The 16,588-nt window shown below is 42.0% G+C and overlaps 1 protein-coding gene across 5 annotated transcripts in view; it reads right to left on the bottom strand.

The window, feature by feature from the left end:
* Nucleotides 1–417: 417 nt before the first annotated feature.
* The window catches only part of arhgap23b (Rho GTPase activating protein 23b), a 58,127-nt gene continuing 41,956 nt past the window's right edge, over nucleotides 418–16,588 (bottom strand). For 3 of the 5 annotated variants that reach the window (XM_072666876.1, XM_072666874.1, XM_072666875.1), the window contains exons 8-24: nucleotides 16,063–16,218; nucleotides 14,207–14,318; nucleotides 13,845–13,884; nucleotides 13,613–13,750; nucleotides 10,832–11,161; nucleotides 9,958–10,019; nucleotides 9,678–9,796; nucleotides 9,152–9,270; nucleotides 8,794–8,946; nucleotides 8,631–8,709; nucleotides 8,454–8,527; nucleotides 7,634–7,723; nucleotides 7,115–7,240; nucleotides 6,970–7,011; nucleotides 5,167–5,260; nucleotides 4,403–4,434; nucleotides 418–3,132 (exon numbers count right to left, since the gene is read on the bottom strand). In XM_072666876.1, coding sequence (XP_072522977.1) covers nucleotides 2,281–3,132; nucleotides 4,403–4,434; nucleotides 5,167–5,260; nucleotides 6,970–7,011; nucleotides 7,115–7,240; nucleotides 7,634–7,723; nucleotides 8,454–8,527; nucleotides 8,631–8,709; nucleotides 8,794–8,946; nucleotides 9,152–9,270; nucleotides 9,678–9,796; nucleotides 9,958–10,019; nucleotides 10,832–11,161; nucleotides 13,613–13,750; nucleotides 13,845–13,884; nucleotides 14,207–14,318; nucleotides 16,063–16,218 — 2,618 coding nt within the window. In that variant the 3' untranslated portion in view covers nucleotides 418–2,280. Of the gene's footprint in view, nucleotides 3,133–4,402; nucleotides 4,435–4,813; nucleotides 4,839–5,166; nucleotides 5,261–6,969; nucleotides 7,012–7,114; nucleotides 7,241–7,633; nucleotides 7,724–8,453; nucleotides 8,528–8,630; nucleotides 8,710–8,793; nucleotides 8,947–9,151; nucleotides 9,271–9,677; nucleotides 9,797–9,957; nucleotides 10,020–10,831; nucleotides 11,162–13,612; nucleotides 13,751–13,844; nucleotides 13,885–14,206; nucleotides 14,319–16,062; nucleotides 16,219–16,588 lie in introns of all 5 variants that reach the window. The other 2 variants (XM_072666878.1, XM_072666877.1) reach the window with 2 other exon arrangements.

Here is a 16,588-nt window from a genome sequence, read left to right as displayed (position 1 = left end):
AGTAATAAATGTGGGGGTGTCTTAACTTTTCCTCACAAGAAAACCACATTTCTATGAATTACATTTTACAAATTATTTTTAAAAGATATTTCTTCAGGTTTATGTTTTTAGTTATATTCCCTCCTTTTGTCAGTATTGTTAAAATGAAGATCAGATGTTTAAATATGTAAAAAAAAAATTGTTGTCGAGGTCACGGTCCAGCTGCGCAGCAACCTGATTTGGTAAGTTTATCCAACTGCAGGATTTCTATAATGGAAATGAATCCAAGTCTTTGCTGCTAAGAGGATTTTGTTTTCTCCTCAAGACTGGATCCCTGATGTTCTCCCTTTTAAGTGCACTCACACACAGACATAGGACATCTTTTGTGCAACAACCCCCTAAGCTCTCCTCTTTTTTTATCATAAAAAAATGAAACAATTCAAAACAAATATTATATTATCATATGTATCATTTGTACACAAAGGTTAACTTAGCAAGGCTTTGTACAATTGTTACAAAAAGAAAAAACATTGGTCCACACAAGCACCCACATAGCGTATGAACAGACGTGCACAGGGCAATGACAGTTATGACCCACGACGACACAGAGGACAGACATGTTACGAAGGGGGGAGGGAGTTGGCAGTAATATCTGGTCAAGATCAAGACGGCAGAACTCGGAAACGTCTGCTGCTGCAGCTCATCAAAGCCGCCGTGGGGAGAACGAGTACTGGAGATCAACAGAACATGAGATTAGGCTGGCATTCGGGAGCTTAAGGTGAGGTTAATGCAGCCTTTCAGTGCAGCTGCTTTCAGCTGTTTTCGCCACAGAACCGCTGGGTCGGTAATACTGTCATCTACACTCATAAAAGGGAAGACTTTGGTGGATGGGTGTTGGAGAGCAAGTCATATCTTCGTAAAACACATTTTTCTTAACGTCTGCGGAGCCAAAACTATTTTCCGAATGCTCTTCGAGGCCTTTTACCCTTAAACCCTGGTCGTGCACCTGAGTGTGGGAGTCGTTTTGTGCTATCTGTTGGTAATGCTGATAAGGTGCAGTGCAAAGTCTTAGCTCATAAGGAATGAGGATCCTGCTCTCTGTAGTGTTGGTGGTGGTGGTAGGGGGCTGAGGAGAGACAGGAATTAAGCTGGAAAGGGGCTCGGGTTATTTATTGCAACCAGTGCAGTACGCTGGAAGGCCTTAAGCCTTTATTGCATAAATGTGGCACGAAACGTGTTCCTTTTTTCAGCATTGCTGCGCTTCTGCAATTAATTTCCGAAATTGCTTCGGCTACAGTCAAGCTTCCCTTCAGTTTAAGACTTCCACTGAACCTTGAACTAATAGACTTCTTTCTGGAGTAGGGCTTGTATTTCCTCAGCTGAAGGGATCTGGTTGGCACAGGTTTGTTGATGTGTTAATGTGGTGACTCTCAACCAAGGTCATGGAGGACCCCAGTTCTGCATATTTTGGCGTTTTCCCTGCTCCAACAATTCCAAATAATAATCATTTTAGGAATACTGCAAAATTTGTTCTATCTGTATCCTACTGTTCATTACCACAGATAGTAATTTCAACAAAGGTCCCTGTATTCAGAAACAGCGTCTATTTTCAGGGACTCAAAAGGCTTACCAAATCTGCTCTCATAAATAAATAAATACAAACAAAAAAACAGCCGTTCAGGTCCTATTCACAAAGCATCTCAAAACAGGCCAGTAGATTCAAGATCCGACCACACTGTTTACAATCCTCCATCTCTATTTGGTCGAAAACACAAGTCCAGGAACACCACTCCTAAACGGAGATGCCTTACGTATTCCACCCTAGTTACTTTCACTTTTCTTAAGGTTTCCTGGCATCAGGTGAAGACGTGGAAACCCCACCCACACCACTATGCTGGTAACAATGACTCAGAATCCTTTCTCTTTGAAAAACTAGTCCTATCTCTATGTTGCAATAATAAAAGAATAAAGCTTTTTTGCATAAATGTTTAACTGATGGAATTCAGCAACTGCCAGATGCATTCCATTGTAAATTTCAACTCACTGGGTTTACTGTTCATTTTGTATTACAGGGAAAGATGTAAAAATGTTCTGTGGCGAGAGACTCTGTGCCACAGATGCAGCAGATTGAGATAAGACTGAAAAACACTGGGGTATTCCTTTAAAGAGCCATTCATCATGAGACATGGCCATGTTAGAGCAGGGATAACGAGTAAAATGTGCAGCCTGGAGGTTCTGCAGGACCAGTTTCTGGAGCAACTGGGTTAATATATTAGGTTAAGGGTGCTTTCTTGTGATTTATCAGCCTTCCCCTGGCACGTTGCCCACCACTGTGTGGCGCCTCCAGTCTCTCCGCCTGCGACGTGTCTCTGGGGAGCTGCGTCGTCGTTGGGCACCTGACCTCCACAGATCGTTGGCCGAAGACAGGAGGTTGGCCTGCACCTGGCCCAGCCAGCCCTGCTGGACGGAGGGATCACGGCTGGGGGACATGGCCTGAAGCAGCCTCTCCTGACCACGGACAAGTGAGGCTTTGACCCAGGACAGTCCCACAGTGGCCCGCTCCAACCCCAGATCATCACCGTACAGAGAGCGGGGGCGAACCCTTTCTCCACGAAGCTTCTTCCGGGTCACAGGGTTTGTCTGGCCGATTCTGTGAGCGCTGCTGGGGCAGGAGGAAGAAGAGGGGCTAGCAGGACGGCCAGTGGCTCTCAGGCCTATGGAGTTTTGGTGTGAGTAGAGGAAGCTACGAGGGCGTGGCTGAGCCCTCAGACCTGCGCCCACCTGTATACCGTCATCACCATCCTCTTGCTGGCAAGCTGCATTCTCCCTCCCTCCCACTTCCTGTCCCGCCCCTTCGTGCAAACCCATGACCTGCTCTCCTCCTTCTCCATCCTTCTCCTCCACCTCTTTGGCCAGATTTTCAGAGCTTAAAGAAGCACACCCTTCCTCCCCATCCCTCTCTTTACTCCCCCCACCCTCTCCCAGCTCCCTGTAGTTGCTGGCTTTGACCGGTTCGTGCTCAGAGTCCTCATCGCTGCTGCTGTCGGCAGGGCAGGCGCTCTGGTGCTTCTTTCTCTTCCGGGTCACGGCTGATATGATGGACAGGGGAAGGAAGTCCTTGGCACTCATGTCTTTCTTTGAACTCAAAGATCCCTGAAATAAGAGATTTAACACAGTAATGGTTATTATTAGGGCTGTTAAATCATTAAAATTGTTATTCAATATTAATAGCATTTGTCTTCTTTGCTCAACTCCAGATTCTAGTGTCCAGCAAAGTTTGGTGATTTCCCTGCCCAAACACACACAGCAATATCCTAGCAATGACGACAGGAGATGAGCAGAACCAGGTATGTTTGTGCAGGACAGCAGCGCTCCAGAAGTCAAAAGGTTATTTTCACTGACCGACCTCAGTGCTCACATGAACTTAAACATAAACATAAAGCACACCAATTCTACAGGGTACGCGGTTCCCAATGTCCAGTGACAGCAACAGTGGCTAAATCCTCACAGTGACTGTATTTATCATATGTACTGAATGCAGCTTCTCTGCAGCTGTAGCCTCTCGCTCTTGCTCATACAGCTCATGGATTCTTGGTAGAGTACAGGCTTTTGTCTCTTTTGATGCTTTTGTTAGTTTGCTGCTCGTTGACTCATTCATAGACCTCATTTGAGCACTATCAGACATGTTTTACACGAGGAGAGGGAGTTCCTCACTGATTTCAGTCCCGTCCAAATGCGCCCTGTCAGTTATTTCTACGGACTGCGCACTCCTGTGTCAGTAAAGATTCTGGTGCCTTTTACCTTCTGCAAAACGAGCCATTAAATGACCTCAGTGTATATTAATTCCATGTGAATCACCAGGTGGGTAAATATTCTGTCGTATCCTGTGGAACTCGTTTTTCACTCGAGGAAGCACAGAGACCTTGGGTCATTTAAGTCTGTAGCATAACTCAGGTGTTGTAAGTCTCTGCTTATAGCCTACATACGTATTACGAACATGTAACTGCTAATTTTCAAACAAAAAGTTTATGAATACTATAAGCATGTTATAAGTGGTTATCATGCTCTTATACTCTTATAATACTTTACCAGTAGTTACAGGACGGCAGTGCGTAAATCGAGTAGCCACTCTCATCTTAGTTATTTGTACAGAGATTTCTTATCTTGTACACAACACTCCGGCCCTTTTTGCTTGAGGTTCTCTTTACTTTGCAAAAACGTTGTATGAAAACAGAAAAAAATGGGTGTTTGTGTCTTATCCTGAACAACATCACCACTCTAATGATCTACTGCAACCGAGTCTAAGCCCTGATGTTCTTCACAGCAAAACACAACTTCAACTGTTCTGCTGCTCACATGGCTGGCTTTCCACAGCAGTGTAAAGTCATGCAGTGCTGATGTAAATAAAAAATGAGAGTGTTACCTTGGATTTAGCTGAATCGCTGTTGGTGGAATCTGTACAGGTGGAGAAAGGGAGGAGAGGTCAGAGGAGGGTTTGTGGAGCTGGATGAAACAAAATGTGAATTGTGGGGTGATGGGATGCTCTTATGTGTCTTAATATGTTGAGAATAGAGATGAATTTAGCATATTTGCTTAAAACATGTAGAGAGAATGTAGGACTAAATATGCTTACTTTCATTTTATAGTGTTTACTCTGAGGATCCAGAGGGATGTTACACTATTCGCAATCAATACATGACTCACACTTCAATCCTCTGAGTTATCAACACTGTTGCAGGTGGAATACTAGAATATTTAGGGGACTCTCAAACAGTTTCTCACACACAGACACACACATACACACACAATGTCAGGGGGGAAATCCCGCTCCTACCGCAGAGTATGCTCCACTGGCTCAGCTAGCAGAGTGATGAAGAGAGGTCCAGAAAAGAGGAAGAAAAACACACACACACACACAGAGGAAGTTGGCAAGGGAGATTTTAGAGTGGGAATATTAAATAAGAGGAAAAGTAAAACTAGTGAGGTGAGGTATAAATAGGCAGCTGGTATCAAAGTAGGAAATAGAAGGGAAGATCTACTGATCTATGCAGTCATTCATATATCCCCCAACCCCTCCCCAATGTAAATGTGATTTCCTTTATCAGCTTAAGCGTAAACAGGGAAAAGTATGTAAATACCTGGATGCTAACAGTGAAGAAAGTTGAATAAAGTGTGTGTGGGTCTCACCTGAGGCGTCCCCCAGTGGCGCTGTCCTGCCAATGTTGGAGAGGAGGTGGTCAATATTTGGAACTGGCTGCTCGTCCCGTTGGTCCTCAGGGGTCTAAGAAAAAAGGAAGGATTATTTAGGAATTGACAGACCTAAAACTTTGCACTACAGTGTGATGCAGTAACAGGGTTGCCAGTCCTTTAGGAAAACACTCCTATTTCCAGGACTCTTCCAGGGCATTTTTCACAACGTCCATACAAACAAGGAGTATAATAAAATACCTCTCAGTAACAGTAGTCTTACACACATAACTACTAGGTCCTATCTATACTTGGCTCATTGGTTTCAGAGCTGCCCTTGAAGATCGAGATAGGACAGGCTAGTGTTGTTTTAAATAACGGCCTCACAGACAGGAGATCAAGTTGCAATTGAAAGCTTGAACATACACTATATGAACAGCAACAAGACACAACTATTAGTCATTGAATTCGGGTGTTTTATTCAGTCCCGTTGACACAGTTGTATAAAATCTGTCACCAAATCGGGAGAAAATGAAACGCAGCTAGACTCAATATAGATGACTGATGCTAGCAAGCAAAACAATGTTTGTTGACAAAGTTGCTCACACAGTTAGTGACATTAGACACTTCCATAAATAGAGCATCAATAGCTAAAGTATGCAATCCCAGTGGCCTGGCAGATCAACTGCTTCAACCTCATTAATATTTCCAGGAAACTCTCATTTTCCATGATTTTCCATGATTGAAAAAAAAAAAAATCCAATATCCAGTATGTGGGAACCCTATGCGAATACCTTAGCAACAGTGCTGCCTTTTATACACTTTATACACATTAATGTGTACTAGAATATGTTAGTATCATTGCTGTGCTGTCCACCAACCAAAATTAATAAATGAAATAATAATAATAATAATAATAATAATAATAACTATATCCAGTGGTGGTCCTATGGTGGTCCCTTTTAGCTGACAGAGAAGTCAAAGGCAGCTGAAAAATCATGCACCACTGGGCTACAGTCATACACTCTGCGCCTACAAAGTGCACCTTTATGGTGTTTCTGATAAAATGGCCAATAATTGCAGTTACAAGGCTTGTGTTGTGTAGCAGTACAGACAGCTCAGTTTAAGATGAACCAGAGGCAATTACCCATTCAGCTGCATGTCTTTTCAAAGAGCTCGTTTGCATCAATAGCAAAATAAATGACAGAAAAGATGCACCCCAGGCGTTTTCAGACAATGTATGCATAAGCTGATGTGGAATTTGCTAATAAGGCAACATGAAATACAAGCTCATGTGCACAAGCTTGTATCTTCTTCAGTATTCCCAGTAAGCAATAATTAAGGCTTCTAAGCAAATATTTTGACCAACAGCAAGAAGCACAGCCCATGGTTTTATATCACTCAGTGTGATGTTCTTAGTGAAAAGACAAACAGCCTGGGTCACCTAAAATCCTCCTTAGTTGGGTCTGGCTAACAGCTCCAGTATAAAAAATGGTCTCAGGACAGCATTAAAACACACTTTATAATTACCCCCTTCTGGCTTGGCTGGATTTACTGTGGATATCTGGCAGAGCAGATATTAAGCAGGTTTGAAGATGGCTGTGAGATGTCAGGTTTAGTTATTACTGGAGCAGTATAATTTACACTGCACAAACAGGCATAACAGCTTTAATCTGTGCTAAATCATAAGCTCTGAGCCCCTGGGAGAGACTGAACCGGGTGTCACTGGTGTAATGAGCATGCTGTTTTTCCAAAGGCCAAGAGCACATCTACCAGATAATCAGTGTACAAATCAGACTGTACCTTCTCATCTTTATCCAGGCCATCACTGAAGAACCAAGCAAACTGCAAGAAACACAGAGGAAGATGCATCTGTATCTTCACTGGCATTATTCAAAATAAGCAGACATATTACTTCAAAGATGAAAAGGCAGAGTACAGAGCTTACATGCAGAATGAGTGTCTCCACAATCTTGTAGCGGTCAGGCATGTGTGTGACCATGTCCGTCATGTTGTCTTCTGAGGTACGCACCAGTGTGGGGCCAAACACCAGAGCGAGGTTCCTGGGCTCCATCTAAGAGAAAGAGAGACTTTATCACTGCCATCATTTGTCAGTTTCACAGGTTCTAAAACAGAACCCTGAGGGTTTTTATAATAATAATAATAATAATAATAATAAAACCAATAACCTAAGTTTTAAGGGGTTAATACATTTCCCACATGTAAGTTGTACTTTCCTATAATAACAATTTGGTCCAATCATGATGGAATGCTCAGCATTTATAAATACTGTAGCAGCCGATGTTCTGATATGGAGCAAAGGTTATGCTGGCAGTGATGACATCCAGAACAATTCTGAGTAAGTGATGTAATCTAGATTTAGATATCCACTAAATCTATTAAATATTGACCAGAAACTAGTCTGCTGAGGTCAGAGAGTCATGTGGTGTAATATGGGACACAGTACCTTATTCTTCTCCGAATGATCAGCCACGTTCTTCAGGTGACCAATCAGGAATTTAAGTGTGTGGTAGTAGTGATCAGGTAAGTCACGAATCTATAAAAAAGTCAAAAAATAACAAAATGTATGACCATTAAAACATAATGAAAAAAAATATTTAGAATTTGACACTTTTGAGGACACTTTACCCACACTTTAACACTTTATTATGCTACTTCATCTCATATTGTGATTAGATTGCTGTTACTTTTGTAATTTCTCTGCTTTCCCACTCTCTGCTTTTCCTATGTCTATTATGTCTATCCCTCTTATATTCTATATTTATTATCTTTTTTTTTTATTTAATAATTGCTCTTTGGGTGTCACTGGGACCTTGAGATCTCAATTTCGTTCCACCCCACGTACATGTGATGCGAATGACAATAAAGTCTCGTTGAATCCTTTCTGTTTCTGAATTTCTGTTATTTCTGCAACATTTGATTTATTTATTTATTGAGAAATCTGATCAGCATGTTTTAATTAGACCATTCTTGATACTAAGAATCTACTGTTTTTAATTAAGAAAAGCCGTATAGCTCATTATTTCTGACACCTCAAAAATGTTACATTTTTCCTTTTGCTTTTTGCATCTTCCTAGCATCTTTCCAATTATTTGAAACCAGAGAAGGTGCACATGCTGCACATCAGAATCAATATTTACATCATTTACATTATCTGTAACAAACCAGGATTCATTTTCCTGAAAATTTGGATTCTAGACTGATGAACAGTGATGTATACATAACTGAACACAGTTCAGTTCCACTAACATCGGTAGCCTACATACCAGTTTTCTCATGGTCTTCAGACGATCTCCTGCATCTTCTAACCGGTTGGCATCAATGAAATCGTTGTATTTGTCTGCAGAAGGGGGCAGCAGTGAGCAGTCAACACAGGCAGACATACTCCCACACACAGTGAATTCAGCTGCAGTATGATGTTAATGTGAAGGGAATTAACTCACCATCAGTGAAAAGAGGTTCTGGAAGCTTCCTAAAGAACGACTTGAGGAGACTGCTGATTACGTTCAGGTCCTGCCATCTCTGTGGAAAAATGTTGTGGGTGAGACTGATGTTCCCTTTCTCTGTCGCTCTCTCTTTTATATATATACACACATTCATTCTCACCTCTTCAGCAGTGTTGATGTCCATGCCCTTGTTGAGTTGGTCCTGTAACGTGGACACCATTGCATTGTTCCCCGGCACTCTGTAAATGCCTGTGTACTCCAGACCCATTTGTTCCACCAGACCACAGCAGATCTCCACAATCAGAGGAACAAACTACACAGCACCAAATTTCAACAGAAATAACACTGTATTAGGGCTGTCGTGATTAATCTATTTAGCTGCACACATTAACACATTAGCTGCATACATTCGCAACTTAATTTACCTTACTGAGTGGCGTGCCTAGACTTTACAGAAGTATGTTCTCTGCAACATTTCTAAATCAAATCGCCCCATTCACTGTTTCCCATCCACTGACCTTATTATTGGCACCCGGCGGGCAGTCCTCCAGCCTGACTCCGAAGGCCTTAGGACCCGCTTTCTTTCCCTTCTTCATAATGTTGATGCTCCACGGAGCCTTAGGAGGACTGCTCTCCTCTGAAAGTAACAGAGATCAAAAAGGGTTATTCGGCTCTATGATAGTCACACCATAATTGCATGTGCTATCAGTATCTGGAATGTGCCCAGAGCCTGCATTCAGGAAACATCATGGAGTAGGAGTGAGGATCTATAACCACAGCCAGCATTTTCAAATCATTTTCACAGCAGTAGTGCTGACCCAGAATCAGTCTGTGTGATTGAAAGATGAAAAAAAGGGAGCTGATCTTGAAACAGTGCTGCTGCACTTTATGAAAAGGCTTTATGAGCACATGGCCTAGATTATCTGTGCAAATGTGGAGTGCAGCTCCTCATGGTGCATCAGCAGCTGGAAGACATTTGACTAGCTAATTCTTCTCTATGCTTCTCTGAAGGTTTAGTTTCCACTGTGATCTTGCAGGACTAACCCTTGCCGTCTGATTTGGGGGCGCGGTTCGCTCCCGAGGTGTTGTCCGTCTTGGACAGGAGAAAAGGCTGCATCATCCGGTGGACTCTCGGAGATGTATCTGGCTTATTACCTGTTGGGCTGTTAAAAAAAAAAAAAAAAAAAATAGTGCACATAATGAACGAACAATGCAATATATACAGAGTATGCTGAAGTATGAACGGCATGAATGAACTCTCATTTGAAAAAATAAAAATGGCTTAATTATTACCAGAAACACAGTAACAATCAAGGGAATTCACCTTTGTTTCCTGTAGTCATTCAGTTTCTTATTGATGAGAGCCTGTCTGGAAAAACCCAGCTCCTATAAAAAAGTCAATAAACATAATTTATAAACATAATGCATTACAAACATCATAGCCTATCATATGTTCAATTAAGCAATAGAACGTTCAAGGTTGTGTGTTATCATGCAACAACATCATGACCCCGAGTGCATCACTGCCTTTTTACAACACTTTTTCCACAGTAAAGCAAAAGCTTCAGCAAAGAAGCCCCAGAATAAAATGTTTTTTGCCAATGGATACATATCTTGAGTACTTTTTTAGTGTTGGGCCGACAAATGCTCAGGTGGTGGGCTCTGCTTTTATTGGCTGGTTAACGTCATCATGGTGGCCCATGGCTTGCTCCTGTCAGCCTTTCTGTTTTCTCCAGTCAGCCTTGCCACTTCCATATTCTCCTGAAGTATGCATTGCTTTCAGCTTTGGAAGGCATTCATTAGTGGGCTGGGTCTATACGTACATTTTAGGGGTGTAAATAAAATGAACCAAGACTGTTACATAATGTTCCCTGTTTAACAGCTCTGTTTTGGTTCTGCTGGGTTTTCTTTTGAAGGAGGACACAACAGTGTTTGAGCTTCATAGTATGTCAGTTCAATATACTAAAATTTTATCATTTAACAATGTGAAGGTAAATACAGTTGGACATATATGGGCAACTTTAATGCTGGCAATTCTTTCCATAACAAATAGTAACCGTTAATTATGTATCAGAATAATTAATGTATGGCTAATTAATGAATTAATTAATTAATACAATGGGCTTCACTTGAGCTTAGTTACACCTGCAGAAATGGCCATGACTTTCTTAATCCCGGACCCATGTCTCATCACTTACCTCATTGTCAGTTTTGCTGTTCTCTCGGATGACCCGGATCCAGCTCAGCATGTCGTCCCTGTCCTCCGCCTGCAGAAGGTACTCGCAGAAGTCCTGCGTGGTGAGCCGCAGCGTGTGCTTCCGCTTTGTCTCACTGTAGGCGATGTCAATCAAGCAGCCGCGGATGCTGATTGGCTGCTCATCCTCTGACTGACTGCTGTGGCCATGACCGTGGCCTAGCGACCCGGCGCCGTGGAGCACTGCCTCCCGCTTATCTTTGTAGAGAAAAAGCGAATGGGTGCGCAACACGGAGTAGACCCGTTTCCACGGCCGCATGCCCCCGCCCACTTTCTGCGCAAAACAAAGACAAGCACAGAAAAGTGAGATATTAAACTTGCTGTGCTGTATAAGTTCCTTTTACGTCCTCAGAAAGTGTGTGTGCTGTAACTGTAGCCTTTGGCTTTCTCAGTGGGGGGTCCTTGGCTTGCTCCTCCGTGCAGCTTGTTTATGACAATATTTGCTGAATTTCAGCAGATCTGGTTCCGTTAAATCTTCTCTCTCTCACTATCTATGTGTGATAAGAAATTTGCAGAGTGACGTTAAAAGAAAGACTGGATCAAACAATGGTAATGGGGCTAACCATGGATGAAAGCTATCTGTGTCAGTGTAAGCTTCCATAAGCTTCTCCCATAATCTTGCACAGTATCATTACATTATGTGCAGTGTGGGTTACTGTATTAAATATGAGTAATTAAATATAAAGAGGAACTCAATACATATTTTAAGCATTTCTGCATAAGCCAATTGCTCGGTTGTAAACAAAGTCATCCAGAGTGGTTTAAAATAATGGACTGGGGACAGACTTTTGGAATGGGCACAGTCTTTTACAGTGGTGGTGACTGGAACTAGAGGTTGCAATGTCTGTAGCACTAATATATTATATATGAATATATAATATATTAGTACGAATATGAAGTATTAGTATTAGTTTAAAGTGTTAATAGTATGAATATATAGTTTACTATCTAAAATCCAAAAGGTTTTGGAGTTTATATACTGCATTTAATGCTGATAATGATAAAATAAGTACAATAATGGTAATAAATGATAATAATAATAATAATAATAAATTAAATAATAAAATATTTGTATAATTTGCTCCCTTTTGGTACTGCCAATTAACCAACCCCTTGCTAGCTCTCCCTAGCACTAGCAATGCTCCCAACACTAGGAGGGTAAGTGAACATGTCTCCTCCAAAACATGTGAAACCAGTCATTGTTTCTTTTCAAACTGCTACCAATGCAGCACTGCTGGGCAGACGCCTGGGCCAGATAACATCGTTCTAAGAGTGATGTGGGGAGAGAGCACCATCTACCCACCTGTAGAGAGCAGGGCAAATTATGTTCTCTTGGACTCCGTATGCCAAAGAAAAGTGGCATGGCTTAATGGCATAGTGGAAGTGCATTAGACTGCTGAACCACTCTGTGCCTTTCAACATCCAGCATGTACCTCTTCATCATGGGTCTATTTAAAACAACATGTTTAAATAGCTCCACTTCATGCAATCATTTTCTGTGAGGTAGCTTTCAGAGGTGTTAAACACTTCAGACGTTCCAATCACCACCATTGTGAACTATTCTGACTTAGTGTGTTTCTGTAGAACAAAGCATTTTACAATAAACCGCTGTGAAAGACTTTGTAACCATCTTAATAATATAACTGTATAGACCTTCTGAACCATTTCCCTGTTCTCTTGATCCATTTTTTAAAACTGTAATGCTAATATGTGATCCTGCATGCTACACAGCAAAGTTCCAGCCATGCTTTAAGTTTGTTCCTGTTCGTCCCATGAGACGAACATAGCCGTTGAGGAATGTTGCACCACATTTGAATTGAGTTAAGTTTATAAAAGTGATTTTCTATGTAATATTGATGCTTGCTCATGTTTGCTCTTATAGAAATCCTTTTTATAACTGAAACAAATATAACTAGGACAAGGGTTTTGGAGCAAAAACATTGGAAGGTGTAAGGGGTCAGTGTTTGCCGCTGCCTACCAGCAGAGGGCGATGGCAGCAAGGCACTGTTACCCATGGGAACGTCAATCCCCAGAGGTCCTAGGGGTAATCAGTGCCAATCAGTCACACCTGGTGGTCATAGAATTTAAGGCAGGAACAAACAGCACTTCTCTGTCATGCCTTTGTAGAGGGGTGACCGGTATGGTACACAGAGGTAAAAGAAAGAGAAGTCAAGAAAGAACTTTAAAGAGGAGAAAGGAGAAAAGTAAGAGTTGCGAGAGAAAAGAGCTGAAGAGTTCACAGCTCAATTCTTAAGCAGCTCAATAGTAAAAAGAGTCAGTAAGCCAAACTAACAGTAGGCTAAGGTTATGGTGAGGGAAGCGTTGATCCTCAGTTTCTTTGTTTAAAGAGCTGCATCCACCAGGAGGCTCCCTGGAAGTGCATTTGTTTGACTTCCTTTAGTTGTTATATAACTAACTGTCCATAGTCTGAGCTATGCCATTTTAGCATCTCCTTTGTTTGGTTTTCCTGCCTTTTTTTTATTTTTTATTTCATTGTTTTAAAGGGTGCAACTCTACCAATTGCCTGTGCTTGCTGGTGGCTCCATTGCCAGGGTGCTGCTGTTCTCCCACAGTACACAAAATCATCCACAGTCACATTACTCACATCCTTGCATCACACATTAAGGCCTGTCTATACAGGCTTTCCTCTCTGCATTTGGTCTGCTCCCTGACCGTCCTGTAACAGAAGGTTTCATTAATAATGTGGGCTGAACATGAGACACACCTTGCCCTTCTCCGTGAGGATCTGTTTGTAATGTAACCAGCCCTCCTTCCTGATGTCTGTGAGTGTGATGCTGCCCAACTCTGAGGTGGAGTGGCGTTTGGAGCGTGCCTCCTCTGCTGCTCGGAGACTCTCCAGGGACTGAAAAACCACACACCATGCAATTAACCAAGGGATGACCAGTGATTTTGGGAAAAATATTCCCAGAGGATGAAGAAGTAGAAGAAGAACTCACCCCATCTGTAAAAAAGCTTTTGACTCTTTTTGGTAATCTCCTGTAGAAGGAAGTTCCAGAAGTGGGACATAATTAGTCAAATGCTTTTTGAAAAATGCAACATGCAGTCACATTCAGTCAACCGCATTTTTCATTATTTAACAAGCTGGATTGTTTCTGCACAGTAATTAACAAGTATACCCAGACAAATGCAATATGCTAATGCAAAGGAATATAAGCGCTTTGATTTTTAAGCTTTCCCCACATGCAGGAAAAACAAGCAATGTTTCTGAAGTGCTGCTGAATCCAGAGACGTTCAGCAAACAGAAGAGAGCAGATTATGACGGTGCTATGATTTCCCACACCATGCTATTGACACTCACGAGAACACGCGGCCTTCCTCTCTGAATGTGTTCAGACCCTCGTCACATGACTTGGAGCGCTCAGTTGTGATGGCCAACAAGTATGACGAGCGACGGCTGTTCTTGACATTGCCTGGTCAGAAAATGAGGGAAGCAGAAATAAAAGGGGGAGGGAATAAAACATGGATAAATAAGAATAAGAGTTGGATGAGGCAAAAGAGTACAATGTGGAACCCTTTAAAAACTAAATTCCCAGGCTTACTGCATCCTACAAGGCTCATTAATCAGAAAACTGCTAATCGACAGAGTTAAAGCAACATTGTGACATTTTGCCTTCAAATAACAACAGCTTGAAAATTATTTTAATGCTCCACTTATTTGTAATAGAGAAAAGCATCTCTATCACTATCACACGCTTTGCATGCCTGCACCATGTCCTTTAGAGGTGGTTCAAAGCGTGAATCACACTTCCTGATTGTAGGAGCAGCCCAGTAGCAAGAAACACCAATTCTCACATAATGTTGCTTTAATTCACAGAGGTGAGGAATGTAAGCTTGGACCTACTGGACATGTAAGGGGATTATTTAGCATGACAAACTTTCTACCTAATTAAATGCAATCACGTGTAGCTAGTAAACTAGAACTTACCAGTCATTAGCAATATTTGCCAATGTTTGACTGCATGTCTGTTAAATTTGGACCCTGTGATGATGAGCAATGTGAAGCGAAGGAAACAGATGCTGGATGTTAGAGAGAGAAATGGAAATGGAAATAAACAGCAGATGGTGGACATGGGGTATGGCAGGAGAGACACACACGCACGCACACACACATTCGCACGCCACACACACAAGGCCGAAGATTAGAGGAGACGTATTCACTCTGAAGAGTTGCGTGACGTACAGCTTCGGCAAAAGGACAGGTGATATGGCTGGAACAGTGATGGCGACACGGACACAGCTAAGGACACGTGATAAAAGCTGAAGCTGCAGATGCTAGAGAGACAAGGAAAAGACAGCGATGGCGGAAAGATGAGAGGATATAGATGAGAGCGGGAAAATCATGGAGGCGAGATAGAAACACTTGAACTGGGTGATAACGGTTAAAGCGATGGTTTAGTCAGAAATCCAATTTGCACAATTTCCCCATTATTCTCAACATAGTGGATTAGCGAAGACATGCACTGTACAAAAAGTAAAGCCAGGCCAATTTAGAGTCTCACATTTTTAGTTCTGTGTCTCAGTTTGTCTTGTCAATGATGCATATTAAGATGAGCTGTAACATAATGAGCTGTAGCTGAAACTGAAATATATAAATATTTATTTAAGACACTCCCAGGCTTCAGTGTCCTTCTTAGTAGCCTGTTTTAGACTGCATTCACTTTATAGTACGTTTGCAACCATAAACCATTTAATATGAAATGAATGGAAATTCTACACATAAGCAGAATTAACAAACTTTTGAAAGTGGGTGTGGAAAAATAATCTGGCTAGAGTATAGCTAAAAACAGTAGTGCTAGCTATATTGAGGATTGTATCTGTACGTCTGTCAGAAACCAGTTAAGCAACCCAATTTAAGGTTGGTGTAAAGAGGTATGCAGTTTACATAGTGTTAACCTGGTGGCTATGAACTTCAGTTACTTAACAACTACATTCCACTTGTAGCTCCAATACAAAATGTCAGACACTAAACATCTCTTGGCTGATTGACTGTGGTCAGTTCGGGGTAATTGTGCATATTTGATTTCTATCGAGCTATCGCTACATCTGCTAGGCTGGATAGGAGGCAGACAGCAGCATTTAAAAGACAGCTGATGTAGTTAGAGAGCAAGGAGGTGGGACAGAGTTCCCTGGGTTTGGGTAGTTGCTCACACTCACTGCTGTCTGTGTGAAGGAGGTGGGTGAGGGGGGAGGTGAGGGAGGGAGATTCTGGCCGGCTGGACAGGGCAGGAGGCTGGCACAGGCCGCTGGACACCACGGAGGAGGCGGAAACGTGCTGGGCAAGCAGGTCTACACTGGGACTGGTGGGTTCATCTGTGAGGGAGGGGGAGAGTTACGGGAGGGACGGGAATTCAAAACGGCATGGGGTGAGGTAGGCTAAAGGCATTCTGCTCTTACTGGGTTACTTTTTTAATGAGTTAGGCCTCTTTCAGTCAAGACATAAAAGACATAGAACCGCATAATCATACATCTCTCAAGCATTGTATTATTGTATATCTTAGTTATGCCCATTTTGCTGCCCAATTCAAGCAGAATGTCTAGAACGTCAAACTCTACTGAATGAGGCCCAATCATGGGAAACATTAGTTACACTGCTGTCAAAACATACTGTGAATAACTGTATTACAATGCTACACAATCTCCAAGGATAGAACTGGTGCTCATTTTGGCTCATTTTTCAATC

The sequence above is a fragment of the Salminus brasiliensis genome, chromosome 22 (genome assembly GCF_030463535.1).
Source record: "Salminus brasiliensis chromosome 22, fSalBra1.hap2, whole genome shotgun sequence".
NCBI classification, from domain to species: Eukaryota; Metazoa; Chordata; class Actinopteri; order Characiformes; family Bryconidae; genus Salminus; species Salminus brasiliensis.
This window is presented reverse-complemented; position numbering and strand designations above follow the sequence as displayed.